Here is a 26747-nt window from a genome sequence, read left to right as displayed (position 1 = left end):
CTGATGCTCAGCCTGGCATCCCGTTGCACTGATGATTGGAGATGTTGTGCACAAGGCAGGAATTCAGCCTCATCTCTGCAGCACCCTCACAGTACAAGCCCTGTTCCCTCATTCCCAGGGATAGGTGGCTCCAGTTTATATTGCTGCAGTTTGATCTAGGAGATCAAGGAGCCAGAACAAACCCACAAGCAGACCAAAGGAGCTCCTTGAACTCACCTTAGGTGACAGCACAGCTGTTTAAATCTCACTCAACTGCCCAAGATTGGACATGAGCAACTTGAAAGAATTGGCTACAATTCGGAGTTGGACCTTGGCTTCACATAAAGAAAAAATGCAAGGTGAAGAAAAAGGGAGAAAAAGTGTTTAGCAACAGCCTGTTCCATGTGGGGATAAATCCTACCAAGGAAAGCATGCAGGGTAGCATTAATGAACGAGGCACCAGAAGATGACAACTATTGAGGCTTTCTTGGCAAGAACGATTTCTAACTGTGCCACCCTCATCCTCCTAAGAAAGGAAGGAGCACGGGGCAGCAGACCCTCTGGTTATAGCTTACTGGGGAGCCACAGGTACAGCTTGCTGCATATAGATTAATGTATAATCCAGCATTAACATGCATTTCATGTTCATGTAGCGTTACAGCTTTTTGCCTCTTGTTCAGCTGTGTGCCATCTGCCCAGGCCAAGTACACAGACTGGGAACTGAGAAGAGGAAAGTAACATTTTCGTACTTGGTGTTTGGGGATGGAGCTTGCTGGTGGCCGAGGAGGAATGTGAAGGCTTGTGTGGAGCAGCACCACCACCTTGTGGGAGGCTGCAACATCCCAGGCAGCCCTTCCTTTCCACAGTTCAAACAGCAACTAACCACCGAGCTCAAATGCAAGGTTATCAACTTCCTCATGTGTTTGCAGGTCTCTAATTTCATCCACAAGGCAGGGTGGGGGGAAGCTTTTCCTCCCTCCAGGCAGGCTGCTGCTCCCAATTGCTCTCAGTACCTCCTGTATTCTTTAAACATGGTTGCAAGAGATTACAGAAGAGCAGAGCTGTTGGAAAAAGGGCTGCTAGGTCCATACAACTAACGCGGTAGGGCAGTTCCTTTATTTTCAGCTTTCCAAGACAGCCTTTCACTGGCTTAGCCATCAAGATGGACTAGAATATCCTCAATTTCTGATCTACTGTTAGAAAGTGCCCTGTTCCCCCTTCTTACAGAGGGGAAACACCACTGTAAAATTTGTCAGTCTCAGGGCACAGACTAGTCAGCCCCTCACTCTCTGTATTGGCTCTTGACATTAAAGCAGGAGACAACACAAGCATTAAGTAGGTAGCCTCCCTTTAAGAGACTCTCTAAAAGGAGGCCAGTATTTTTCATTTAATATTTCATTAGTCTACCTTCACGGTGCAGGAACCAGCCCAACGCAAGCATAAAGTTGTGTTGATGCAGAGGGAGAGGCCAACCAACACCTGCATCACCACGACAGAGCAGACAGAAAGGCAGGCACGATCCAAGACACCCCATTTCTATTTGTATTTTGTCTAGCTAGTACAGGCCAAGAGCAACAGGCTTGCCTGCTGTCCTCCCTCAGTAAAACACATTATTCTCAAGTTTTTGTCACCTTGTTCAGTGCCTCCTTCTGCAGCTCTGCTGTGCTCCGAGGACTGAATTGCATCTGGCTGTTCCCAGAACAAGCAGAGGGATGTGCAGGAGAGAGATATTCAGAGGAGTAATCCTAACTGCCCCAGCAGCAGGTAGAGAAAAAGGTGCTACTGGTGCATAAATCCTGTTACAAGTCCAGCTACAACAAGTTCAGATAGGGCTGGGCTCTCTATTTCTCAGCACAGACTGTCGCAGACACCTGAGTTAATAGCCTGCTGAGAAGCTCGTACCCTCTTTGAGAGGATTGAGGTGACTTACCCATGGTGTCACGCAACAAACAGTGAGCAGTCTGGGTAAAAGACTTTCAAAGCCTCAGTCTGGTCCTCTGTCCCTGAGACTGATCATGCCTCATCAGCCCACGAGGGTAGGGGAGATTTACGGTTCAAGAAGAGCTTCTCCCTCCCTAGGTAGAATAGTCCTCTAATCTGAACTGTCAGCATTCAAGGATGAATTATTAAACTGCTGCTTCCTCCCCTGTGCTTTCCTCCAGGATAATTCTTTTTTCCCATCTTCACCAATAAAATAACCAGCCACTGCAATGAACCATTACCTAGTGCATTCAAGAAATCCCTGTGACCTGCAAGATGGGAAGACGGCAGCAATTACTGCCCTGTTGTAGGCCTAACAAATAAAGGCTTTGGCAATTTGAGGTTTGGCCTTAAACTGAGCAAACAGACAGCAGGAGGGTTGAGGTGGCTGCAGGAAGACCCCTCCGTTAATGCAGTGCCAATGACCAGCTGCTGATCAGCATCTCAGCCAAAACACTTGGTGGTACAGCCCTGCCAAGCACTGAGCACTGAGGTGCTGCTGCTGTTCCCTCCATCACACAGAAAGGGGAAGAGCAACTCACCTCCAGGTCATAGTCAGATGCAGCCTTGCCTCATAAGGGTCCAAGACATCATGAACCACCCTGTTGGCCTTTCAATAACCCACAAGAGTGTTCAGGGAAAAGAGTTATTAATATAACCCCTTTCTGAGCCACGAACTGCAGGGTCACTTGAAGACTTGAAAGCATCAGTTTGACCAAGCTTCCTGCTTGTTCTTCAGAAGCAGCAAGTGATCATTGCCTTCACTGGGCAGCACAAAGCCAGAGCTAAGCACCTCTCCAGAAACCTTATCTTTGCACACCAGATGCAGTCCTCAATTTGTGCTGTTAGTTGTTGCCCAGATCTATGCAAACACAAGACAGGGGGACTAACTGCAGGCTTCACTCCAGCCAGAGACTGCAGCTTGTCAGCTGTCCCTTCTCGGTTCTTTGAATTTCAAGGCAGACAAAGAAGTCATTTTGAAAGACTCCAAAGAAAAGTTGTACAGCTTCTGTCTCTCCTCCACCATTGAGGTACCTTCCTTGTTCCCATTTTCATCTCCCCACATCTGCTGCCTGAGGCAAGCACTTACTTTGATCTTGGGAGACCTTTCAGACCTATGGATACAACAGACTAGACAGGAAAGCTGCTCTCTTCTCCAAAAATAAAAAAATAAAAAAAATTTTACATTTGCAGACCACAGCTAATATAAATCTGAAGCAAGATGTATGCTACAATCCTCCAAGCCAAACACGCTGTTGCTTGAGGCCTGTACTTTAACCCCACTGCTTTTATGTAGCTTCAAAAAAAGCAGATGTTACAGAAACGTACTGGAGACTTCCAGAATGAAGAACTAAATGAAAACATATTGTGAAAGGTCACCAACTCTCCATATACACGTATCTTCTTGAGGTAGAAGAAGAGTGCTATTAGTTGTCTGCACATGATACAGAAGTCAAATGATAGTAAGCAATAATTACAGATACTGCCTTCACATTTCAATCCACTAATCCGAGCCCCCAGTCCTCCCAAAAATATCAGGACAAGACTTTGCTGAATGCCTCTAGCATGACATTAAACAGCTATACATTTTCTACTTCAATTCTATCTTCCCCCAGCTTTAGGAAAAAAAAAAATACCACCTCAGTTGGAAGGCACCTACAAAGGTCATCCATGCCAACCACCTGACCTCTTTTAGGGCTAACCAAAAGTTAAAGCATGTTATTGAGGGCATCATCCAAAAGCCTCTTGAACAGTGACAGGAATTACCCCTCTCTAGGAAGCCTGTTCCAGTGTTTGAACACCCCCATGGTGAAGAAATTTTGCTTCATATACTTGCTCATATCCCCTCTCCAACCACTTTCTGCTGGATTGCATTGGGTCATGCAATTCTTCCTCTTTTTCAGAAGCAGCTTCAACACTAGGGACCATTTAGATTGAGGAGATGCCCATGTGAAAGAGTGAAAATGGACACTTAACTCTTCTGTATGTTCTCACAGTGCAAGAAGGAAGCATTGCAAAAATCTAAAGGCAATGTACTTTGTACTTTACTGTAGTTCCTGATAGTGGCACAAACAAGGCAGTTTCAACAGGTCCTGGCTGCTAGGAAAAAACATACAATGGAATTGATCAGAGCCTGCAGCGGTCTGAACACTTCTTCACCTGGTAGCTTCTTGAAGAGACTGGGCAGAAATTTTCTTAAGAAAGCAGGACACAGTAGTCACCAGTATTCGTTCAATTTTAACGGGCAAGCATTGAAAGGTCTAATGATTTTGGCAAAGTTGCATGGAAGCAGTCTGAGAGGTACTACAGACATCTCAAATTCTTCTGGAAAGATTTTACTTTACAGATGCAGTCAGGGCCTAGATCCAGAGTGGGAAAGCTCTCATCTTACGAGCCACAAAAAGTGCACCTATCTCCTCTAAGATCCATCCTGAAAACCTGACTCCAGCCCCTCTTAAGTTCCCTACACAGAAGCTCAGGCAATCAGTGGAGTCTATGGTGGGGAGCTTCACCTTTACTTAAATAAAATTCCTGGGGACAGTGTCCTTGCTGTAGCTTTGCAGTGTTCAACACAAAGTTACCATAACTCCAAATACTTCTGCAATACATACCAAGAAGTTTTCCATACCGTTTCACCAGACAGCCCCCTAGAAATCCAGATGGAAATTTTGTCCTGATGGTGACAGATTAAATCCCTAAGAAGGCTTGTCAGAAACAAAGATTTAAGCTACCAGATCTACAAATATTCTTGTTATGAATATTCCTTTCCACGCTCAACTTCAATTTGCACCTGCTGCTCAGAAAGCAAGCCAGATTTGATCTATTCTGCTCAGAAGATGTGATCCATGTTATCTACTAAACTTTTTTCTTTGTCCATAAAGTTCCAGCAACAACCGCAGTGTACTTGCTAGAGAGAAATATTTCAACCATTGAAAAGAACAAACAACATAACACACCACAAAGCAGAACGGCTAACAGAAGACCATTTAAAAAATCAGCTGAGCTGACATTTTAAACAAATCCATTAATGTGAACATACAAGGCAAAAAAAACAAGGACACATTATGCCAACAGTAGCACTACAGAAAAAATGTCTTCAAAACAAATGACTCTGCTTTATTGTTTAGCTATACATTTTCCATTCCATTCTAAGGATACATGAACATCACAGACATTTAAAGTTCAGACAGTAACTTTGTGACCTACCAGCAGAAAGGTAAGAACACATGAAATTGCATTTCACTGAAGCACTAGATGTAGACTTTTATATTTAAACCACAAATGCCAGATGATTCCCTAATGTCCAAGTGCTCTTTGGGGTAGAATTACTAATGGTCAGTACAATGTCAGCCTCAAGCAAGGTCTTCAGCTTCATCAAATCATACTCATGGTCATGAATCTTTAAGAGATAGTTTCCCACAACTCTAAGTTAATGGCCTACAGAGAAGCAATTAAAAAAAATGTAGTAACAAATGCAAGGTGGTTTCATAATTGCTTCTGAGGTGTGATGCACTTCCAAGTTTTCTTATTCACAACCTTCATCCATTCAGTGTGTGCAAAACCTGACATTGCCACTTCAATGTCAGTCACTTCATAGTCCAGGATAGACATTTAAAAATATGTTTTATCCAGTTAACAGACAAGGAAATCCTTAGCCTGCTGGATCTTCATCCATTCTGTTTGCAAAGAGACCTGCTCTTTCATTTCTTGCTGAATGAAACATCCAAACATGACATGACTTGTTAGTCCACAGCCAGGAAGGGGCAGCTTCTAGCACCCATTCACCTGAATGAAAGAAGATTTTTGTGGTTATTTACATGTGTTCTTCTAACTGACAAGATGAAAAAGACAGACAGCGAAGCTATTACCAAAGAATAGAAATCTGTTCATTCCCAGAATCCTAGAATACAGTTGACCAAATGCTAACTTGCCAATGCATAAAAAATAGATGTTTCTCATAACAGATATATTTAACGAAGCCTACTGTTTTATGCCACCAGCTTCAATAGATAGCTGTGTACTTCCTACCCTATTTTAAACTTTAAGTACTCACAAATGCTTTTTTCCAAAAGACTCAGACTGAATAGATAAAGCAAAGACAACACACTTCAGCAGCTAGATAAAAAAATTGTCTGGGGGACAAGACTCCTGGAAGCAAAGGATACTTTGACACTACCTGGTCTTGTTCTCATTTCCCATATGGCCTTACCTGACATTGCAGAGCATAAGAAGATTCTGGACCGCTGGAAGAGTAGAATTCTCATTCTGTCCTGTCACGAGGTGCCTATCCAGCACAACGTGTACAGCATCTGGCTTGCTGGCTACATACAAGAGGAGAAAAACAACAAGTATGATGTTAGTGGACACTACTTCAGTTCCAGCATTTCATCTCAAAACTCTAATGCACAAAACCAGAATTTCCTGGGTGATGGACATGATGAACTATAACCCCAGACAGGGACAACCTCAAGTCCCTAGTCCTGAATTGGAGGACTTGCTAGTGGTAAGCAACACTGGTCCCTTAATTCAATTAACACCGGATAGGTAAACTGCATATATCAAGAGATTTTCCTAACACAAGCCTTAGAGAAAACTTTCTAAGTTCTAATTGCCTTGTATAAACTCTTCTTATGCAAGACAAAGCTGTGATTATGATGTTACAGAAAACCTTCAGGAACACACTTATTTTATGGTCAATTATAATTCTGGTGTGTTAATTGTTCAGTACTCCAAGCAGTACTTTTATGTTACTTCATTCCAGACAGAACCCTTATTTTGTCAGTAATAGCCAATTTACCTTCTCCTCCACCTCTTCCAGCCTCTTACTGACCTAAGTGCAGCAAACTGCTTTCAAACCACTCATGCTTCTCCTTCTTTTGCTTAATTTGTCAACACTTCTTCAGCCAAACACACGACATAACATACACCACTGAAACACCAACTTATAAATTGTCAGTACTGAACCAATTATGCAGAAAGACATAGCAGCAGCTCATTCAAAAAGCATGAAGATGCCATTTAAGCACACAAATAGTCTGATGGCTATTGATGGCATGGACAGAAGGGGATTAAGCAAAGAGTATACAACAATTTGATAAGTGTGGCATTTCTTTTTTTGTCAGTGGAAAAATAGATGCGTGGCATTAGGTTCCTGGTTCTATTTCCAACCTACGCCACATATGTAATATCTAATCTCGCCACCTCAAGTTGTATCAGTTCAATGGCTGGCATTATTCTGTTAAATAAAGGCTGACTTAAATACCACATGCATCTCATTAAGTGCAGATTCAAAAAAATAGCAAAATAGGAGACTAAACAGCTGAAAAACAAACAATGGTTGTAAATGCTGTAAATGGTTCTGGTCTTTATTTCTCCCTGTAGCTCTTCAGTACTGAAAGAAAGGAGCTTATAAAGGGAAATTACATGTTTTCCTGCACATCCAGAAATACTCTAGAGAAAGTGACATGTTGAAATGGATATTTTCTCTCACACAGTACAGAACTTCAGGTTTTGCAGTTTGAAAGGCAAACTTCTACATTTTTACTAATAATAAAATGACTAGTAATGAAAAAAAGCTACAAAACTAGTTTCACCATCAAGTATTTTATTCAAAGCTAGAGAACAACTGATCAGAATAACCAGAAGTATTCAGTGTACTGCCTCTGGCTTTCAATAATAAGCCAAATTTGCTTAAAAGACCCAGACCCTATGACTTAACCTCTCCCACCACAGCACATACTCCCTGCTGTGTAGCCAGGAAGCAGCTGCAGCACACTGCTTCCATACAGACATCTCCCTGCAGGTATGGGCCGTGTAGCAGCAGATCAGTGGAAACTCTCCTGCAGACACTCTCCCCTGCAGTATGTATTCTGTCTTCACAGCAGGATAAGTTACCTCACGCTTACCATAGGTTAAAAAAAGTATGTATGGACAGCCACATAGACAATGTGCTCTACTGTACTGCCCTACTTATCCACATGCAGTATTTCATGGCACTTATTCTTATCTTTTCAAACCTGCTAGGGTATTCAGTTATATCTGTGAAATGAGAATGCAAGATTAGATACCACGAAGTCCTGTTCACATGCATAAAATAGGTATACAGACATTAATTTCCAACACTTGGCCATGAAATGAAATGCTGGACAATGGGAGTGACGTACCACTAAATGTAGCTCCAGAATCTTTCACGAAGTCTTCCACAATAATGGATAAACTGGCAAAGTTAGGCTGCCTTATTAGCTCATACACAGAGGGCTGAAAAAGATCAAAAAGAAATAATTCTTGCTTTTATAAAAAATAAGCCAGGCAAAACTGTCATTGTTTCCTGTTTCCACTACCATCCTCCCAGCTGTACATAGAAAATGCAACATAAGCAAAGCAGGAAACTAAGTGACCACAGACAGCTTCTACAGATTTTCTATAAGGAGCACACTGAAAGTTCCCATGTGAGAAAAAAAGTGACAACTCTTTTTGCAGATCAGCTGAAGTGTTCCTGAATTCAAGCCAAAGATCTGTACTGTATGCATTTGATATTTAAACACTTCTTATTTAACTAGAATAGCTAAGCAACATCTCTAAGATGTCACATCCATGATTCTCTCTCCCCTCAGTTGTGAAGCTTTCCAAGAATTAACACAGCATCATACTTTGCAATTGCATTTTTTAGAATTCCGCTTGATTCAATTTCCAAACTACTAGTTTGAGTTGCTTTAAAATATTCTGAGCAAGAAATTATAAAGTGATATAATCTACTGGTCGCCATAGGAATTGAATTATTGAATTTAATGTTATTACCACTATAGGAAAAGAAAACATCTTGCATCCACATAACAGACAGAATCACAGCCTAATTAAAAAAAAAGATCTTGATGCATTACAGCTCTGCAGCAAAGTGTTTCATCCCACAGCAAGTCTGCTGGAGTACACTTGATCTTTATATCAGGAAGCATTAAATTTTTACCTCAAGATTAGTGTCCCCAGTAAGAAGCTAAGGCAGCTCAATATTCTCAGCACCAAGTTTGCTTACTTAACCATTCCAACTGCTTTAAAGCAGAAACAAAAATATATCCCTGTTCCATATTTAATGCACTTTGAGGTATTAGTAAAGAGAAAGCATCCAACAAAGTCAAGGAAAAATACTGAGAACTCCTGCATTATCACGCAGTGACACCAGAAACAAGTCAAGATCTTGGTGTAAGTGTTAGCGAACCTTCTTTCCCAGTAGCAGACAGCTTGATCTTCAGGTCATCAAGGTCTAAAGGTGCTGATATTCAAACATTCAGCCCTCAAAACCAAGATTTGTTTACTCTCAACTAAAGCCTAATCTCGCAGCACTGATCATTTACCTTGAAGCCATGCATGTAGCAACTCCGCAACACCACTAGCCAATATTTCTAGTACAATTGTTTTTCAGGAAACTACTCTGTGGATAAACCATTCAAGACAGGATAAAAGAACATCATGTATCTGCACTGAGGTGAGTGTGGTATAGATCAGATATTTAACTAGGTAGAGGGTGCAGGCCTGGGCACTGAACAGCATGCATGCAATTAACTTCATATAAGCAGGAGACCTGCTTAGGTGTTCAACACTGAAATGTACATTTGGAACATTTAGAGTGTCACTCATGGAGTCCAAATAACATTACTCCACTGGGAGCTGAGTATGAGAACAGCTTAAATGAAAAGAAAATAAGAGTATTTAGTTGACATTTTATACACAAAGAAAAAAGTTGAATTTTACAGTTTCCAGTCCAACTATAGCTAGCCCACATCATGCTTCTTATTTAAGAGGCTTTATCATAGACTGTAATACCAAATACAAGCACATCAGGACACTATGATAGCTTTTGAGTCTCATAAACTTAATTTATTTGGGTGTAAATTTTCAACTCTAGAAGTAATGCTATATTACCTTGGTGTACAGGTTTAACTGCCCTTTAAGTAGTCTGTAAGGTCAGAAAAAAGGCAGTGCAGTAGCACAGTACATAAAACATCAGTGTCTGCATACTTTGTACAAACTAGCTTTTAACTCAAAAACAGTTAAACACCTTTCTCCTCAACCCCTGAAACTTTCTCTACCCATTAAAAAAAACAAAAACAAGCACCTTAAGAAATAAAGTCTACCTCCAGCATTCGTGCAACAGAAAAAATAATTAAGAGCTCTCAGCTATTAATCCAAAGAGCTGCAGCAGTCATTTCCAGCATAGACTCAGTCTAAAGTTTATGAAATAGTGGGAAGGAAAACACTCTCCATGTGAGAGCTGAAGTGAGACAATCCCTTCATGCGTGGTATTGGGCTAATGGCAATTCTCCAAACCTTGAACATAAACTAAGCATACCAGGCTGGTAACTTATGTGTGTAGGAAGTTCTAGGATAAGACCAGAAACACTGGCACCATCACCTGAAGTCACAGACCCCTGGACAGGTAGAGAGCCTCATAACAGAAAAAGACCCCACACAGAAGAAGTCAGATGAAAGCTCAACCTACCCCTGTCAGACTGTATCCCTGAAACACCCAGGATTTATCCTCATTGGTGGCACAACACAGTGCTGCAACACCGTGTCCAACCGCACAGATAGGCTCTAGAGAAAAAAAAATCAAAGCATATTTGAGAAGTTGTGCTCATCAGCAAATAGCCAAAAGCTTTGATCTATTGGGGCCTTAATGACTATTCTGGTACATCCCAAATCTTACTCTAAACCTTGAGCCCTACTGACAGAGAGCAATTTCTCCATCACTGAGGAGAGAACTTTCTTCTTACAAACACATTCCAAAGCTACTGTTATTATTTTTATGATTTGCACAAAGATAGTGCTTTTTAAGAGAAGATACATTTTTCTAAAATAGCTCTTCCAGTTCTGTATGCTGCAACACTCTACAACTACAATGTAAAGAACTTCCCAGAACAAGTCACTGGAAGGTAACAGTCTTGCAACAATAGCAAGGTAGTATGGATTACTTGATTTAATAAGATATCTAATGATGTTCACTTACTATTCTCAGTGCTGAAATGCTGCAATATCTTAGCCAGGTACCCACTGTTTGCAAGGTCAGTCACAGCCCCTGGACAGTTTGGAATCAGCAACGCGTGGTATCTAGCACCTAATAAGAAGGAACAGAAACTGACTAATACAAATAAAAGAACTGACCATAAATCCATTTCAGATTTAACAAACTTATGTGATGATGTCCTGAGTCACTCAGAAACTTCACAAACTGGAAGAACTAAGCAAACTACAAGATCTATGTGGAACAGAGAAAAAGAGGTGGTTCTTAAAACATAGAACACAATTTTTTAATGAGACATTCTTACCTACACAAAGCTTAAAAGCACTGTCTGCTAGCTTCTACTTTAGGAAAATGTTTATTTCAAGAATTACTAATATGTATGATACTATAGAATAGTAAGAGGGAATTACCAATGCAGGATAAGTAAGAATAAACTACTTTCCACAGCTTCCTCTTAATACACAAGTTTTTATGCCTTTTCTGTATCCTCTAAAGACCTAACGCAAAGAAGCATATTTCCCTCATAAATAGAAATGACACAGTAGCCAACAGTGAAGACTTTACCATCAATTGACTCCAACTTGGCAGGGTTTGCATACGATTTCATGCGGAAGTCCTGTATCCAGCGCATATTGCTCTCATTCACATCCACAAAATCAACTGACTTCCCCTAGTGGAAACATGGTTCAAAGACTGTGGTTAGTATCACTGCAGACTTCTGCTATGTTTCCTGACAGATAAACATAGGATTTTGAGAGACTTTAGCTCTCAAAAACCTTAAGTTTCCAAGTTTTTCCATTGAAGTGATTCTCAAATACTTGTCTGGATGCTCGTTGTTAAGAGTGTCCAGGATACTGGACAGAGAAGTTTGGAACCATACTATGGCATGCTCATATTCAGGATCAATATGAAGAAATCAGCAGTAAAAAGAAGTGTGTCTTAATCTGTAAGCAAATAAAGCATCTCAAAGAAAAGAAATTAGCGTACTTCTCCCTTATCAATGGAGATATCAATTGGTTCCAGGCTGAAATCACAAAAGTCTTTGTGATTTTTACTTACTCGTTTTTACTTACCCCAGGGGTGGCGACTTGCAGGTTGAAAGCAGAGCTGGTGAGCGTGAAGCAGTGAAGGAAGGACTGGGCTGACACACCTGGAAGAGAGGAGCCCGGCGGTGTGAGGAAAGCACAGCGGTGTTTTAGCATCCCCGACACCAGCACGCTTCACCTAGCGAGGCGCAAAGACTCGGGCTTCCCTGCTCATCCTACAAGCTCTGAAGGATCTCAGAGAGGTATTTTAAGAGGAAACCACAGCCTCCTTGGGGGAGAAACAAGGCTGCGAGCACCGCATCCCTGCGGACTGGGGGCGCAACACGGAGGGGAAGGAGGGCAGAAGGGAAGGCGCTCGTTTCCCTCAGGCGTGCCTGGGAAGCCCAGGAAGGGGACAGGGGGTGCGCAGCCCCCGGACGAAGAGGAGGAAGGGACCCGGCGGCCTCTCACCGGCGGCAGCGGCGCTGGCGACGATGAGGCAGGTGGGCTTGCCGAGCCGCTCCGACATGGCGGAGCCGGGCGGCGGGGGCGGCGGCCGTCTCCTCATGCGGCCCAGCCACGCATGCGCAGAGGGAGCCGAAGGGGGGGAGCGACCGTGAGGGGAGCGGCCATGAGCGGCCCGCGCCGCCTTTTAAACCTCCCGCCCGCCGCCCCCGCACCCTGTGGTGGCCGCTCCCTGTGTTTCCCCTCGTAGTCAGCGCCCTGTTGGCTTCAGTGCTTCCCCTCATCGGGTTTTGTGTGGATATTCTGTGCTAGTTTCATTAGTTTCATACCCTCCCACCCCACATTGATACTGACTGGAGGCATGTGTTGGCCACCCCAGGCTGTGAAGGGGAAGGCAGTGTCAGCGTGTTGGAAATGGAAAAGCAGATGTGAGCGTCGCAATGTCAGCAAGTGTTCGATGCCCTGATGAGATGTTGGGTTTCCGATCCTGCTCCAACTTCTGAAATCCCTCCTCAGCCAGCTGAGTACCGAAAGCCTCCCCATGAAGCCCCATGAACACAGGTTTCTGATGCAGGAGATAAGAAAGAACTAAATAAAGCCACCCAAACCTTCCTGAGAGTGTCCTTCCCATCCTTCATCTCTCTTTCAGATCATCTTAATTGTATTTACTCTCGATTTTTAATGACTAATATTATTCCTCAAGAAAAACACGCATTTATTGCAGATGCCATTGCTTTTGGCTCTATGTGTCACTGGAAGAATTGTGATTTTTTTTGCCAGCCTTGTTTAGTTTCTGCATTTTTCATCCTTGTGGTAATTTATTAGGTTTACGTCTTGATGTTTGCTAGAGCATTATAAAGAAACAATGCCATTACAAAATGATGGGTATAAAATGAAGACAGTACAATTCTGCCATTATTTGTTTGTTTATTTATTTGACGAGACCTGATATCCAGCCAGATTTCTTAAAGGAAATAAAGATCATGCCATCATACTGTCTGCTTGTCTGTCTGTTCAATCACCCGCCCGTCAGTCTCCTTTCCTCTCCAGAAGTGCGTTCTGAAACCGCAGACTGGTTAATTGCAGAGACACCTGGATGCTCTTCTCTCATTACTCCAGCTTAACTACCAGAACCAGATTAAAACCAAGCAAAACTCAAAGGTACCTTGCACTATTCAGCTTAGCCACCTTGTGGGGGGAGCTTGGTGACACTCCAGCAGCTTTAGCCTTTATGGCACTGAGCACTGGATTTATGCTCCTTATTCCTTACTTGTGAGTCCATTTTATTTTATTTTTTAAATCCATGAGCAGTAAGCAACTGCTGTCTCAAATCCTACTCCATCAGCTCTTAGCATCCTCCCCAGACTGTCCAAAATACAAAGCATTAGAGGACTTGACAATGATTGAAAGTGAAGACATAAAGAAAAAAATGCATGTGAGAGAGCCCCAGTTCCTAGGAAATTAGACTATGTAGTGACGTCTTAATTCTTGGTCACTGCTCTGTAGGTGCCATAATCTCAGCTTTATCAGAGCACGTGCTGGTAGTTTTTGTAAATGCTCTTCTGTTGATTTCTCTTCCAGCAAGCACTGGATGAGCTTTGCAGTCTCTCTGTCTGCTTATTTTGGGAGGGTAACAAGCATGAGTAGTAACTAGCACTGCAGTAGGATAACAAGGACAATAAAAATTATTTGCTACCTCATGCAGACTGTTCAGTTTGGTAGAGCCTGGATGTTTCAGTTATGTTAAGTTAGCTGAGTGCTTCCTCTTTGAACCTGGTCTGGTAAAACATAACCACAGTGTTTCTTGTTTAGAGTGCAGTGATTTGGAATCACACCGTTTTGTTTGGCTAAATGAGGGCTAGAATTGAAAGGAGTGGGGAAAAGCAGTGTATAGCTTAAGATAACTGTAAACATTGCCTCTGCTTTTCATACTTTTTAAATTTCTGTTAACATGTGCAGGGAAAAAGGTGGAGGACAGTGAGGAAGGATGGATGGGGAATATCTAAGACGTGTCTGTGTGCAGACGTACCTTGCATTCCATAGGGCATCTGCAAATAAGCTACATCACAGCCGTGCCCACCCGCTGGGACACTCAGGACTGAGCAAGAACATTTCTGGAAAACGCTTGCGCTCGCTGTGCATTTGCCAATGATGTTGCAGTGATGCTCTCACGCAGTACGTGTAGGGCAGGGCAGGTTTCCACCCCTGCCCAGACGGCTCTGCGCTTCCTCACTGTCCCAATATATGTGATGCTTTACACATCCTAGCTGGAGGGCCAGGAATCCACCTGTCGCAGGTCCTCAGAGTCAGGACTTGGACTCAGACAAGAGTTTATTTATGCTTCTGCTTTTTTGAATATTAAGACAGGCTAAAAACCTGAGCCCTGAGCTGTGTTTCTGCAGCAAGAATCACAGGCAATTAAAGCTTTGGCAACTAAAGGCTGCCCTTTTCTCCTGGCCCCAAGGGATTTACAATGAGGGATTTTGTCTTCCCAGTTCTTGCAGGACTCACTTCCAAAAGCCTGCAGATACCTGCAGAGCCCCCGTTTGGAGCTAGCATGTAGCATGATGGCCGCTATTCGCAGTGACATGTACTGCCAAACCTCCTCCCCTCTCGTCAGACACGGACACCAGACGGATGCTCGTTTTACTCCTCGTGAGGATGGACAATCCCAGGCCAACTTAAAAACAAAACCAAGCAAATCAGAGAGTTTATTTGGTGGGGAGAGCATTTCATACTGCAGCAAAGACTGGAGACCAGCCTACAGAATGGGGATCATTGGAGTCAGGAGGCATTTCCTGGGTGGCTCTGAAGAAGTCGTTTAGCTGTTCTACACCTCATCTCTCTCTGGGAATAATAAAAATAATCTTTCTTTGCCTACCTTCCTTGGGTAGGCTGGTGTTGATTCGGGGCAAGGACTGCCCTGCATTATGGTTCATATTGGGATCTCTAATCCTAGCAAATATTCAGCCTGCAGGAAACATGGCCACAGCTGAGGAGTGAGAGGAAGGATAGCCATTTTCACTCACACACCACATACACAAAGATGCTCACATGAGGAATTATTCAATATATCTATATGTATATATAGATATCTATATATAGTTTATTTCTCACAATCCTGGTAAGAGTTACAGGTGTATTGGGAATCATTTACAGTTTCACAGCATATGGAGTGGCCATACAGCTTCTGATGTGAGTAACATACAGTGTGTAGAGAGCACACGTTTCCAACCCATCCACCCACCACTCATACAATGGGTTTTCAAAGCTAATACTAGATTCAGCTACGTAGAAAGCCTGGAAAATGTTAGGGTACAGCGTTGGGTGTCATACAACACTGTCAGTCACAATGGGACAAGCTAAACTACTTTAATTTTCAATCTAGTATTTCTAGTCTACCTGCATTATTGCATTTATACGCTTGTTTTTTTTTAAGTCAAAGTAAATAGAATACTATATGGGAAAGGAAAAATTCTTGACTATTTTAAGGTTTGAGCTGCAGCCCATACAAAGTGTCCATATAAGCATAGACAAGATTATAAATTCAACAAGGTATAAATTAGCTCTATAGCTTTGTGTGTAGGTAGGTGTCCATTTCCCTCCAGGAAATGTATCTAGCAGCATATTGTTTTTGAAAGAAAGTTAAAAAAATGATAAAAAATAAAACAATAAAAAGAAAAACACAAACCTGTATGTTGAACACAGGTAAATATGTGTAAGTGACAAGCAGGTCTGTTTGTACAGGGAAGAAATCAAGATGTCATTTTAAAATTAATATCAATTGGAAAACATTTCCAGGGGCTGACACAAAACCCACCAACGATGCTGGAAAGATGCTGGTGGCTTCCAGCCTAGCAGCAGGCATGCCCCTGCTGCTCGTGGTTGAGCTTTCCATCGGACTTCCAAGTCCTTTGGGTCAGTCCCTGGCAAAGTAATAGAATCAAAGCAAACCAAAAGGAAAAAAAAAAAAGAAATCCCCTGTAGTCTGACCTACGAGTTCCCTTTCTACAATTTTGGTTTCTCCACAAGTTTGTAAACAACCTGCACCTACCACTAGAAGGGAGCTGGTTTTCACTGGAGAGTCGAGAATGCACCTTTTAAAGATTTCAATTGAAAGGGTCCTAACCAGTGACTCACGAAAAGGCACCAGGCTTAAGAAGGGCTGCTCAAAACTTAATAAAGCCAAATGATTCTATTTTTATTTTTTATTTTTTTTAAACATGGCAATCTGTGTGGCACCCTTGTTCTTATCAAATTGTCCCAGAAACTTGACTGCTTGAAGCTGCTGTGGCAAAACCAGGGATACAATGCAGGTCTTTACTGTTGCAAACATGATTAAAGATTCCTCTCTTCCTCCTGGGAGTTTTGGTACTGGAGCATCATCACGCACAGATGGAAAGAAGCAGTGACTATTCTTGGGATCCTGCGCTGGGGCTTTGCTTTTTGAGAAATTAGAAAAATGGAATGGAATAATTTGGGAATTTCAAGCTGGGAACAATGAACTGGAAAAGAATGGAGTGCAAGAGTAAGATGTGCAAATGCTGTTGGTCTGAACCTATTTAATCCACGTTATATTTCTTAGCAAGAAGATCTATTTACTCAGAAAGGCATAGCCTCAAAGAGAGCACGTCTCCCCATGTACAGCATCTCAGTGTCCAAACAGAACAAATGCTTCCCAAAGCGGCAAGCAGAATTTCAGTGCAGGGTAGAGCCAAACTCATGCATTTGGAAAACCAAAGACTAAGATCTGTCCTATTACCGTGTGCTTTGTGTCAACTTTTTAGCATGGTTTGTTGAATGAGATGTAAATTTTCCAGGCCCAGTTGTCTTGTGTAACTTCACAAAACTTGAGCAGCCCACTCAAACGGAGGAATCCTTGCAGTCTTCTGTGTCCTCTGCCCTGCAGCTAATGGAGGATGAGAACAGCAGCGTGTTCCTTGCACACGAACTGATTCTTCCAGGCCAGCAAAAATACAGATCATTGTCTTCAGCTGAGATCCAGCCTGAGAGGTTCAAGGACCTCTCTTCTCTGCCTGTATTTTTGGTGCAAAACCTGGAGGACCAAAGCAGCACTAGCTTCAGCCACATATAGTGTACGCACACACTGCGTTAACATCTCCTGAGCAGCCAGAATACAGAACCACAGAATAGATGATCACCAGAGATCACCCGGTCCAGCCCCCCTGCCCAGCAGGGTCACCTAACACATGGTGCACAGAATTGCATCCAGGCAGGTTTTGAATATCTCCAGAGAAGGAGACTCCACAACCTCACTGGGCAGCCTGTTCCAGTGCTCTGTCACCTTCCCAGCCAACTGGCAGGCAGCCCCCAGCTCTTCAGTCCCAAGCAGAAGTTGTGGCCATGCAGTGTTTCTCTGATGTGAAAGAGTAAGGACCAGAAAGGGAGCTTCCAGCTAGGTTTTTATCCTCTGCTGAGCTCCTGTGGCAGACAAGCATGCAATATCTTGCATCTCAGACCCCCAAGCCTTAGCAGCTAGGGCAAATGAAGAGTTCATGCATTCCTTTCTACACTACAGTCTTTTCATTCCCCTTAGGTGCCAAGTGGCTGAACTTTGGCTCTGTTAGGTAGGGCAACCCAAAATCTGCCTCTGCACTGGGGCGTGGTTTTTGCCTTGCTGTGGAAAGGCCACATCTGCAGAGCTGCCTGGGAATACAGTTGAGTAGCTGAAGCAGCAGCAAAGCACAAGCAATTAATCAGATCTCTGGAAGCCAGTGGAGCTGTATAGTTTGTAGCAGACCTGGCATGAGCAGACAGTCTAGGAACTCGGGATTTAAAAAGGAAACAGGTCACATGGCTGGACTGATGATATGAGAAAGGAAGAAAGTCTTTATCATTAAAAACCCTCTGCTACACAGATTTAACTCCTCAGGGTCACTCAAGATAATGTGATCTGAGCTAACCAATGCAAGATTCAATAAAAGACTAAAAAATGGTCTTGAAATATAGCCAGCCAAATCAAGCTGAATGGCACATGGGGCATGTTTCAAGCCAGTGTCTCAGTTAGGTTGCAGTCCCCTCAACTGCACCTTGCATCATCTGGGCTGCTAAATTCAAGGAATCATAGTCTAGCTCAAGGAGAACAATCTTCTAGACAGAAGCATTCAGTAAGATGAACCTAGATGAAGTACACTCTCTTTTTTACCACATATTGACCATGAGAGCTAAGACTATCATTGACCTTATTGGCCATATTCTGTGCTCTTTGCCCTTAAAAAATAACTTCCCATTAATGATTAAGTAATACTTCAAGAAGATGAAATTCGGAAGAGAACCAATTTCTAGTTGAAGTGGGGACAGGAGACATTTTAGGAATAGGACCCAAACAGTCACTGCAGGACAAGAACCACATGGGGATAGATAGGGGCTGAAAACAGAGCAGCAAAATTTAATCCACAGTAGAAGGCAGACACTGCTCATATCACCCTCTCCTGGCTTCTTTGTCACCCACAGCATGAATTCTGAAGTACGCAGATGGTGCCACATACCCTGGCCCAGAAAATTGCTGCTCAGGATTCCCTGCTTTCTGCAGTGGAGTTGTCAATCGAGTGCCACTCACAAGTCCTAAAATGTGCTGACAGTCTGGGTCAGATCTTCAGCATCAGCAGATTTGTCTGTGAACGAGTAAAGAGCCAAATACCTCTAGTGTAAGTATCAGGAAATATCCCAATTCCGGCTTCCAGCACTAAGAACTTAACTAAGTTAAATGCAGAATTTTAATTATCCAGGTCAGTGGCAACCCCTTCATTAAGGGAGATGCCCAGCTTGTAAAGCAGAACTGGTAGCAGTTTATGAAAAATACACCATGTGGTTGCTGACTGCTACAGAAAGCAGCTCTTCCATGGGTCCTCGATGAAGGGAACAAACCTGTATGGTCAGTAAGATGTACCAGCATCCCTGCTCTAACAAAAAGTCACAAACTGGAGGATCAAAATGGGTTTATATTGGATTTTCAGACTTTTTGACAACAGAGCATGTGAAAAGAGAGAACACCGCCCTTAAAAATGCCTGAATTATAAACCTGCAATTTCCTTTAATTGCACGAAGTTGGTTGTGGAAAACTTCAGGCCTTTTTCTTGCTTCATAAACTCTAACATTGAACAGAGACAGCAAAAACACTTGAGAAATCCAGTTAACAAGGGATAATTTGCATGGCTTCGTAGTCAGACTTTTATTATTATTATTATTATTACTACTACTACTATCTTCCTTATGTAGTTTATTTCTTCAAGAACATTTTTTTCTCCTTCACAAATCCTCAGAATTTATATTTTCAACCAATTCTAAGAATAGTTAGAAAAAGGCAGATTTCTGAACCCAGTGACATTTCCAGGAAAGGAAGGGAATTTTAGTCAAGAATCATTCATCTCCTCTCACTGGCTTTAGTATTTTTGGTTGATTGGTTGGTTGGTTTTGTGTTTTAGTTATCCTGTTGTTTATACATAAATGCTAATGTCAGTGTAAGCGTGGCTGCCTCAGGTAATACTAGAGAAGGTTTCCCTTGTACTCAGCAGAAGACTAAGAAGTATTTTGGCCGGGTTTGTAAAACATGCCACTGAAATGCATTTATATTTTACAGAGACCTGCAGTCATAGCCCTGGTGCCGATAAGATCGCAAAGCCTGATCACAGCATGCTGAAACCAATGGAAAAATTCCCCTAGATTTGGTAGCTGGGGGATCAATCCCTAAGCTTTGATTCAGCAAAGACAAACCTATTTTTATTGTATCACTCCACCTAGTGGGGCTAATAAGTGCTTCAGGGCAAGCAACTGCTCAGCGCTTTGTGAGGTGTGACAGCAGCCACAAGAATGCATTATTACCCTCCCAAAAATGCTGCTACATTATCCTTCTGTTTCCAGGGTTGTTTGCATCCTACTGCAGAACTGTTAGGAGTAGCAGGACTTACCACAGTCTATTAAACCAGGAGAAAGAGGAAGCGGATGTGTAACCCATTTCATCTTTCTTAAAGCTAGAAGCATCAAAAGCCTTCTACAAAGTTGCTCAAGAGCACAACATCGTTGTATTTGACTAAAATGTGTGGCTCCTTAAAAATAGACTGGGATCTGGTGTAATAACCAAATCTATAGTTTTAGAGATAAGCTGCAATACTTGTGAAGTCAGTTTCCCAAATTTCTAATTTGCACTTTATCAAGAGTAAACTAGCAATCTAGATCTCTTCAAAACCCAAGCGCAGAATCTTACTAGTTTTAAGCATTAATTCATTCTCCCCATGGAGATATCAATAGAAGGACTTCATATCACAAACACCACACAAAGAATAACATCAAGCAAATAACGGCATGTGCTCAGTACGAGAAAAGACAACTATTTATTTAGCACAGCGAGTTCAGTCATTTAAGCCTTCTACTTCTCAACAAATTTGGTTTCAATCTCGTTTCGATTCTGAGAGAGATGAATTTGCTCTTCTCAGCCTAGTTCTCGCTGGACGTTTTTTCTCAAAACGAAACCACCGCACAGCCTGGCACATTAAGGCAGAACAGGAGGTGTTTGCTAAGAGGATGTCGTTTGCAATTCAGGACTGAAGTGCACGGCCCCAGCTGCGTGCCTGGGAGCTTGTATGGCATCTACGCTTGATCTACCTGACTCAAGTCAACACTAGACCCACACTGTGAAAAGCACTACAACACAGTCCAGTACAGTTCAGTATTGGCTAAAAGTGCCTTATTTTTAAGCAAGTAGCCCACGCGAATATCCAGGGAGGGGGAACAGTGACTTTGAGCTCCTAGCACAATGGGCACATGGTACATTCGGCAGTTCGCTCGTCATACATTCTTTGCTCTGAGAAGAAACCAGGACAGAAAAAGGAATTCGGGTGCTGCATGGTGAGATGTGAATGGCACAGAAAAGACATCACGGACACTTTGTGTGAATGCAGAGGAACAAATGAAGGGTCATCTCCAGGTTTGTTTTGTGTGTTGTTGTTTTTTTTTTTTTTTTCCTTACAAAGAATGTGGCTTTACCCAGACTGCAGTAATATAAACCTGCACGTATACATACATACACAGAATATTCAAGGCAGGGTGGTGTACAGACACACACACACACACACGCGCACACATAGACAGAGGTGTTTTTCCAAACCAAAGAGGTGGGCTCCAGAGAAAGGATCCGGACAGCAGGTGGTGTTAATTGATCGCAGTAAGCAGAGGTTCCATTATGAGACAAGACAAACCACGTTCACTGCCTAGCGAGGGCTAGCACGTGGTCACATACCCAGAGGATGAGCTGCAGTCCCGGCACCATCTCTGTGGTGTGTTTGTGGATGAAGTTACTGGCCTTGAATCCATCCACATGCCCTAAGGGCAAGGGGGGCTGGGTGTGGACAGAAATGGTTAAGGCCCACATTGGCTGAGAACTGTTTTTCCCCTCTTCCCTTGCTGAACTTTAAGCCAAGGAAATAAAACCACAAAAACGCTTCAGAAAGAAAAAACAAGCAAGAAAAAAAAAAAAAAAAAAAAAAAGCACTCAAATGAGGCAGGTGTTTCTTTTTCCTCCCCCTGCATCTACCTATGCTAGCCAATGCAGGATGGTTAGATGCTGCATCTGTAATGCCACAGACTGCTAAAAAAAAAAAATGCTTTTTTAAAAATAAAAATAAATCCCACATCCGGGGTTGAAAGGGAGGAACAGACAGGGCAGATAGAAATATTTTTTTGAAGACAGGACTTGAAAACAGAAGTTGATGTCTGAAAATCACCAGCCCTACTTCGGCAAAACAAGAATCAGAACAGGGATAGCCGGATTCCCTTCCTCATGGGCAACATAAGTAAAATTTCTTACAAAATTCCCTCCAGCCAAAAGCTGAAATCTCTTCCCCAGAGGTCTGAGGGAAGGGGAGCACAGCAATAGCCATCCCTGTATCCAAACCCCACTCGTTTGGATACGTTACCCTGTACTTGTTGGGCACAGTCCTCCCAGTCACATAGATGAGGTTCCTGTCCGCACTGCACTGCAATTTGCTTCTGGTGTGTGCACCAAGACCTCCCTCATGAGGAAAGCAGAATGCACAGGTCAGGGTGCAAGCAGCAGCAGGGGGAGGTGGTGTGCAACGGGGCCTCACCCCAGCATGGCACGAGGATGCACCAAGGGCGCTGCCGGGGTTTGGGGGCTTTGTAGCACCCCAGGCTCTCAGTTTAGGTGCAGGCAGGAGATGCAGCAGCCCCACTGTGTGCTCTTGCAAGGCCCTCCCACAGTTGCTGCAAGGGAGCGTTGCTGGGACTGCTGCTGAGTTATGTTCTGTCTCACATCTCTGCTTCCCCAATACCTCTCACTCTCCTCTGTTGCTTGCACTCCCTTCTCCCACCCACAAAAAAAAATAAAAAATAAAAAATAAAGTAAACCACTAAACATCTGCAAAACAGGACGAGGGGAAATCAGTTCTTTAGATAAAAGTGGCATTGTAGAGGCACCGAGCCATGGACCCTCTGCTTCCAGCACTGCTGCTAGGAGGCATGTGCACAACACAGAGGAAGAGTGCTTTCAGCTACCCGGATTTCCCCTGAGGCTGTTAGCACTCTTACCAAAACCACCGTGAACCCAACATAACCATCTCCTGTCTCTGTACTGGTAAAAGTAGAGGTAGACATTAAACTCAAGCTGCAAGCAGCCTGTTGTTCATCAGAAGAGAGCATCTGATACTCCCAGAGGTTGCGTGCCTTTTGGGAATATTTTATGAGCCTTGGGGAAAAGAGGAGGATGAAAAAGCTCAGCATAGGAATGGCCAGACTGTGTCAAAAAAGGCTTTTATCTGGGGAAGCCATATGCACCCATCAGGCCAAATTTGGAGGCAAATTAGGATGTGAGCCAAGAGAAGAATTACCAGATTGGGTTATACACATCCACCATGCTATCCAGTAATTTTGCCAGAAGCAGGTACTGCAAAGACAGTACCCAAGGCCTTTCTCTGGCCCAGTACCCACCAAATTTATACATCCAGGCTCAAAGACATGTCACGTGGCTCTTTAACTGATTTCTGCTGAACTCACCCCACCTTCTCATGCAAAACTCCATTGGCTGCAACTGCTGCTGAGCTCCAGAGAGCCTGTGATTCTGACCTCATCTAATCTCTGACCTCATCTGAGCTCTGACCTAATTTAAAAACACAGAGCAAGGTAAAGAGCCTTTTTGCAGTAGCACGGAAGCCCAAAATAGCCTAGTGGAAACTCTCAGAGTAAGATCTGCCCGCTTCTTGGTGTCAGGCGAAGGTCATCTGCCAATGCACCGAACACCTTCTGGTCGCCTGCCTTCCTTCTTGCAAGGTCTGGCTTTAGATCTGAGGTACTCACCAATGAAATCAGGCTGTTCCCCAGCATTGGGAATTTGTTTCCATTTCCAAGATGTAGAGGAATCACAGATCCCTGCCACTCACAGGAGGGAGGTGAGAAATCACCCTAGGATCACCAGATGGATTTCCAGTGCCCTTGACCAGGGTTTCCTTGGTGTGAAGCAGGTCAGTGTTATTTCTTATCGGGTCCCAGCTCTTGTCCACCCCTAAAACCTGCTTGTGTCTCCCTGTTTTCCTACCTTCTCATCTGCAGAGAGGCCAGAGCCTTCAGTGGGAAAACACGAGGTGAACAGCCTGATCCAGAGCCCCCAAGAAATAAAGAGTCCAGCTAACCTTAAGGGATTTTGGGCTGAGGCCACAGCATCTTGCAAAGCTCAGCCTAAATTTAGGAAATACTAGATCCAAAACAAAGCCTCTCTATCCCTGAACACTGCCCCCGTGACCTTGTTGATCTGTGGGATCTTGAAGGCTGCCAACGTGCAAGAAACCAAGCAGACGGCAGCTGCTGTCTGCCTGCAATCGGCATGGGATTTTGCCAGGTATCTCCATACACTACTACCTGCACTGTCGGTCACGGTACAGTCCCTCTGCTCACTCTCTAGTTGGCAGCTCAGCCAGTGAAAAGACTTGTGTGATGTCCTGAGCTGCTTACTCAGCTCTGCCATGCTGCAGCTTCCAGCTACAGCTGGCCTGGTTTCTCTGGGGCACTTTGGAGTTGGGTTTTTAACGGTGGGTTGATGAGCAGCAGGTACACGAGACCTATTAGAGATCACACTTTGCCCTACACACAATGACAGGTGAACTGGGTCTTCTCACTAGGCTCCATCTCTCCTTACATCTTCTTCACCACAACCCAACTTAGAAACAAACCAAACAGAAACCAAAACACAAAGCAGGGACTCTGGATGGGACAAAGAACACTTTGGACTTGAGAACAGGGGACTGCAAGAGAGGTGGGGGTGTCTCCCAGAGAGGACAGCAGGGAGGGGAGGGGACACCGTCATTTACACCGATCAGGAGAAGCTGTAATCTATACACAGTGGTATAAGCCAAGATATATTACATGAAAAGAACACACTGAGTGCATGGAGTTACCCACATCGGGTCAAACTGGCACAGTTGTCTTGAACAAGACTCTTGGAGTTGCGGTTGGTGTTTGTTGTTGACCTATCTAGCTCGCTCTATATATATAGATATGTATAGAATTTCTCTGCATGCATTTGTCTCAAAAGGAGCTGTACAGCCAGGTTGGGTTTCTCAGCCCACCCTGCCTTGGTCTTCATTTTTTCCGGGCTAGGAACGCCACTCCCACAATCACAGCTAGCGCAGCCACTGCCACTCCTCCGATGATGATCAAGGGCTTCATGTTGTCGAAGATGCTGCCTGGTGACTCCTCGGAGCTGTTTCCCTTGTGGTCAGAGTCAGGGGACTGGCCGGTGGCCTCCTGTGTCTCCGTGGCGGCTGGGCTGGGTTTCAGGTTGCTGTGGTTGTTCACGATGGCAGCATCGCCGCCTGCCTTCTTGGTGGCAGTGGCAGGAGCAGGCTGCTCTTTGGGGGTCTCCTTCTTGTCTGCATTGGTGGCAGGCACAGGGCTGGGCTTTTCTGGCTTTCCAGAGCTGGCGGCCTTGGCGTCGGGTTTGTTTCCACTTCGGACGTTGCCTTTGGAATCCATCCCTACGAGTGCTGTGGGCAGTGACTGGATGCCTCTCACAAGGGGAGCAAGCCCAGGTCTTCACCTCTGTCTGGCTGCTGGCTGAAGCAGAGGAGCCACCTGAGAGGGATGGCTTGGAGTGACTGTCTTGGGATGATGTTCACACTGGTGGTGTCCTACCTGGACATGTTACAGCACCTGGAAGAGAAAGCAGAGCACTGTGAGGTGAATGAAGACAGAGCAAGGCAGTGACATCCCAGCTGAAAGCAATGGAGAGGGACAGAAAAACCACAAAACTGTTGGTTCTTCCTTTAGTAACTGTGAGCTGCAGTCAAGGCATCTACTACAGTGCCTGCACTTGAGAGAACACCAACCATTCACACCAGCCATCACCTAGTGCTGCCATGGCCATGGTCCACGTGAGACAACCTAATCCTAGCCATGTATGCAATGCCCTATGTCAGTGACCAGATGTATTCGTTTCCAACCAAATAAATCTTAATTTTCATTTGCTCACCACAGCCGCCTTCCTCCTGGGTAAGGTGAGAACGTCCTGTTCCACAGAGAAACAGATCTATAGCTCCTCCCTGCCCATAACTCACACCCTACCCTTCTCATTTTACAGCGGTATCTCATGTGAAGTTTAACAAGTGGTTAATGTGATCTTGTCTGATACTCCCTATTTAGACAGGGACTGCATAATTAAAATGGATTAGTTCCTCAATTATCGTGGGTATCAGAGCTGCAAGGCTGTCAGCAATGCTACTGTAAGGCAAGGTAAGGGCCAGCTGCTGCCAAATGTTGTACTGACTCCAGTGCAGCTGCACGGATTTGTCAAAAAAAGAGAAGATTTCGGTGGCTGAGAGTTCTCACTCCTGTCTCCTCCTTGCAGTGGTTAGCTGGGCTTGCCTACAGAGCTGAGCAGGACGCCAGCTGTACTGCAGGTGGTTAGCTGGAGCCATTTTCCCCAAGGAGCTGATGAAAGCAGTAAACAGCACGGCTGCATCCCGGTAATTCAGCAGGCAGAGCGGGCTTCAAAGGGACAGAAAAAAAAAAAAAAACACAGCAAAAATATCATCCAGGCAGCAGTCTGGGCAGGACGAGGTGGGAGATGGCACTCCCACCACCACGTCCCTGCATGCAGGGGAGTAAGGAGAGGTGGCCGTGGGCAGCTCACCATCGGGCTGCCTCCAACAGCACCACAGCAGATTTGGGAAATAGTGAATAAAGAGGAGGCAGCAGTCAGATCTGAGTCACCTGCTTCATTACCTCCCCGCTGACCTTCGGTGCTGGAGGGGCCTGCT

The 26747-nt window shown here is 43.9% G+C and overlaps 2 protein-coding genes across 4 annotated transcripts in view; both read right to left on the bottom strand.

Annotated features, from left to right (window-relative positions):
• Nucleotides 1–5051: 5051 nt before the first annotated feature.
• Nucleotides 5052–12627, bottom strand: GATD1 (glutamine amidotransferase class 1 domain containing 1). Its single transcript, XM_027458396.3, has 8 exons — nucleotides 12472–12627; nucleotides 12049–12125; nucleotides 11540–11645; nucleotides 10961–11068; nucleotides 10454–10548; nucleotides 8124–8217; nucleotides 6170–6281; nucleotides 5052–5745 (listed from the first exon to the last, which is right to left on the bottom strand). The coding sequence occupies exons 1-8, from the start codon at nucleotides 12566–12568 to the stop codon at nucleotides 5742–5744; spliced, it is 693 nt and encodes a 230-aa protein (XP_027314197.1). The 5' UTR covers nucleotides 12569–12627; the 3' UTR covers nucleotides 5052–5741.
• An 8166-nt stretch (nucleotides 12628–20793) lies between these two features.
• Nucleotides 20794–26747, bottom strand: part of CEND1 (cell cycle exit and neuronal differentiation 1) — an 18450-nt gene continuing 12496 nt past the window's right edge. For all 3 annotated transcript variants that reach the window (XM_027458399.3, XM_038179732.2, XM_038179733.2), the window contains exon 2: nucleotides 20794–25641. In XM_027458399.3, coding sequence (XP_027314200.1) covers nucleotides 25072–25464 — 393 coding nt within the window. In that variant the 5' untranslated portion in view covers nucleotides 25465–25641 and the 3' untranslated portion in view covers nucleotides 20794–25071. The remainder of the gene's footprint in view (nucleotides 25642–26747) is intronic.

Source organism: Anas platyrhynchos, chromosome 5 (genome assembly GCF_047663525.1).
Source record: "Anas platyrhynchos isolate ZD024472 breed Pekin duck chromosome 5, IASCAAS_PekinDuck_T2T, whole genome shotgun sequence".
Lineage (NCBI taxonomy): Eukaryota > Metazoa > Chordata > Aves > Anseriformes > Anatidae > Anas > Anas platyrhynchos.
The sequence above is the reverse complement of the archived record's forward strand: the minus strand, read 5'-3'. Positions and strand labels throughout refer to the sequence as shown.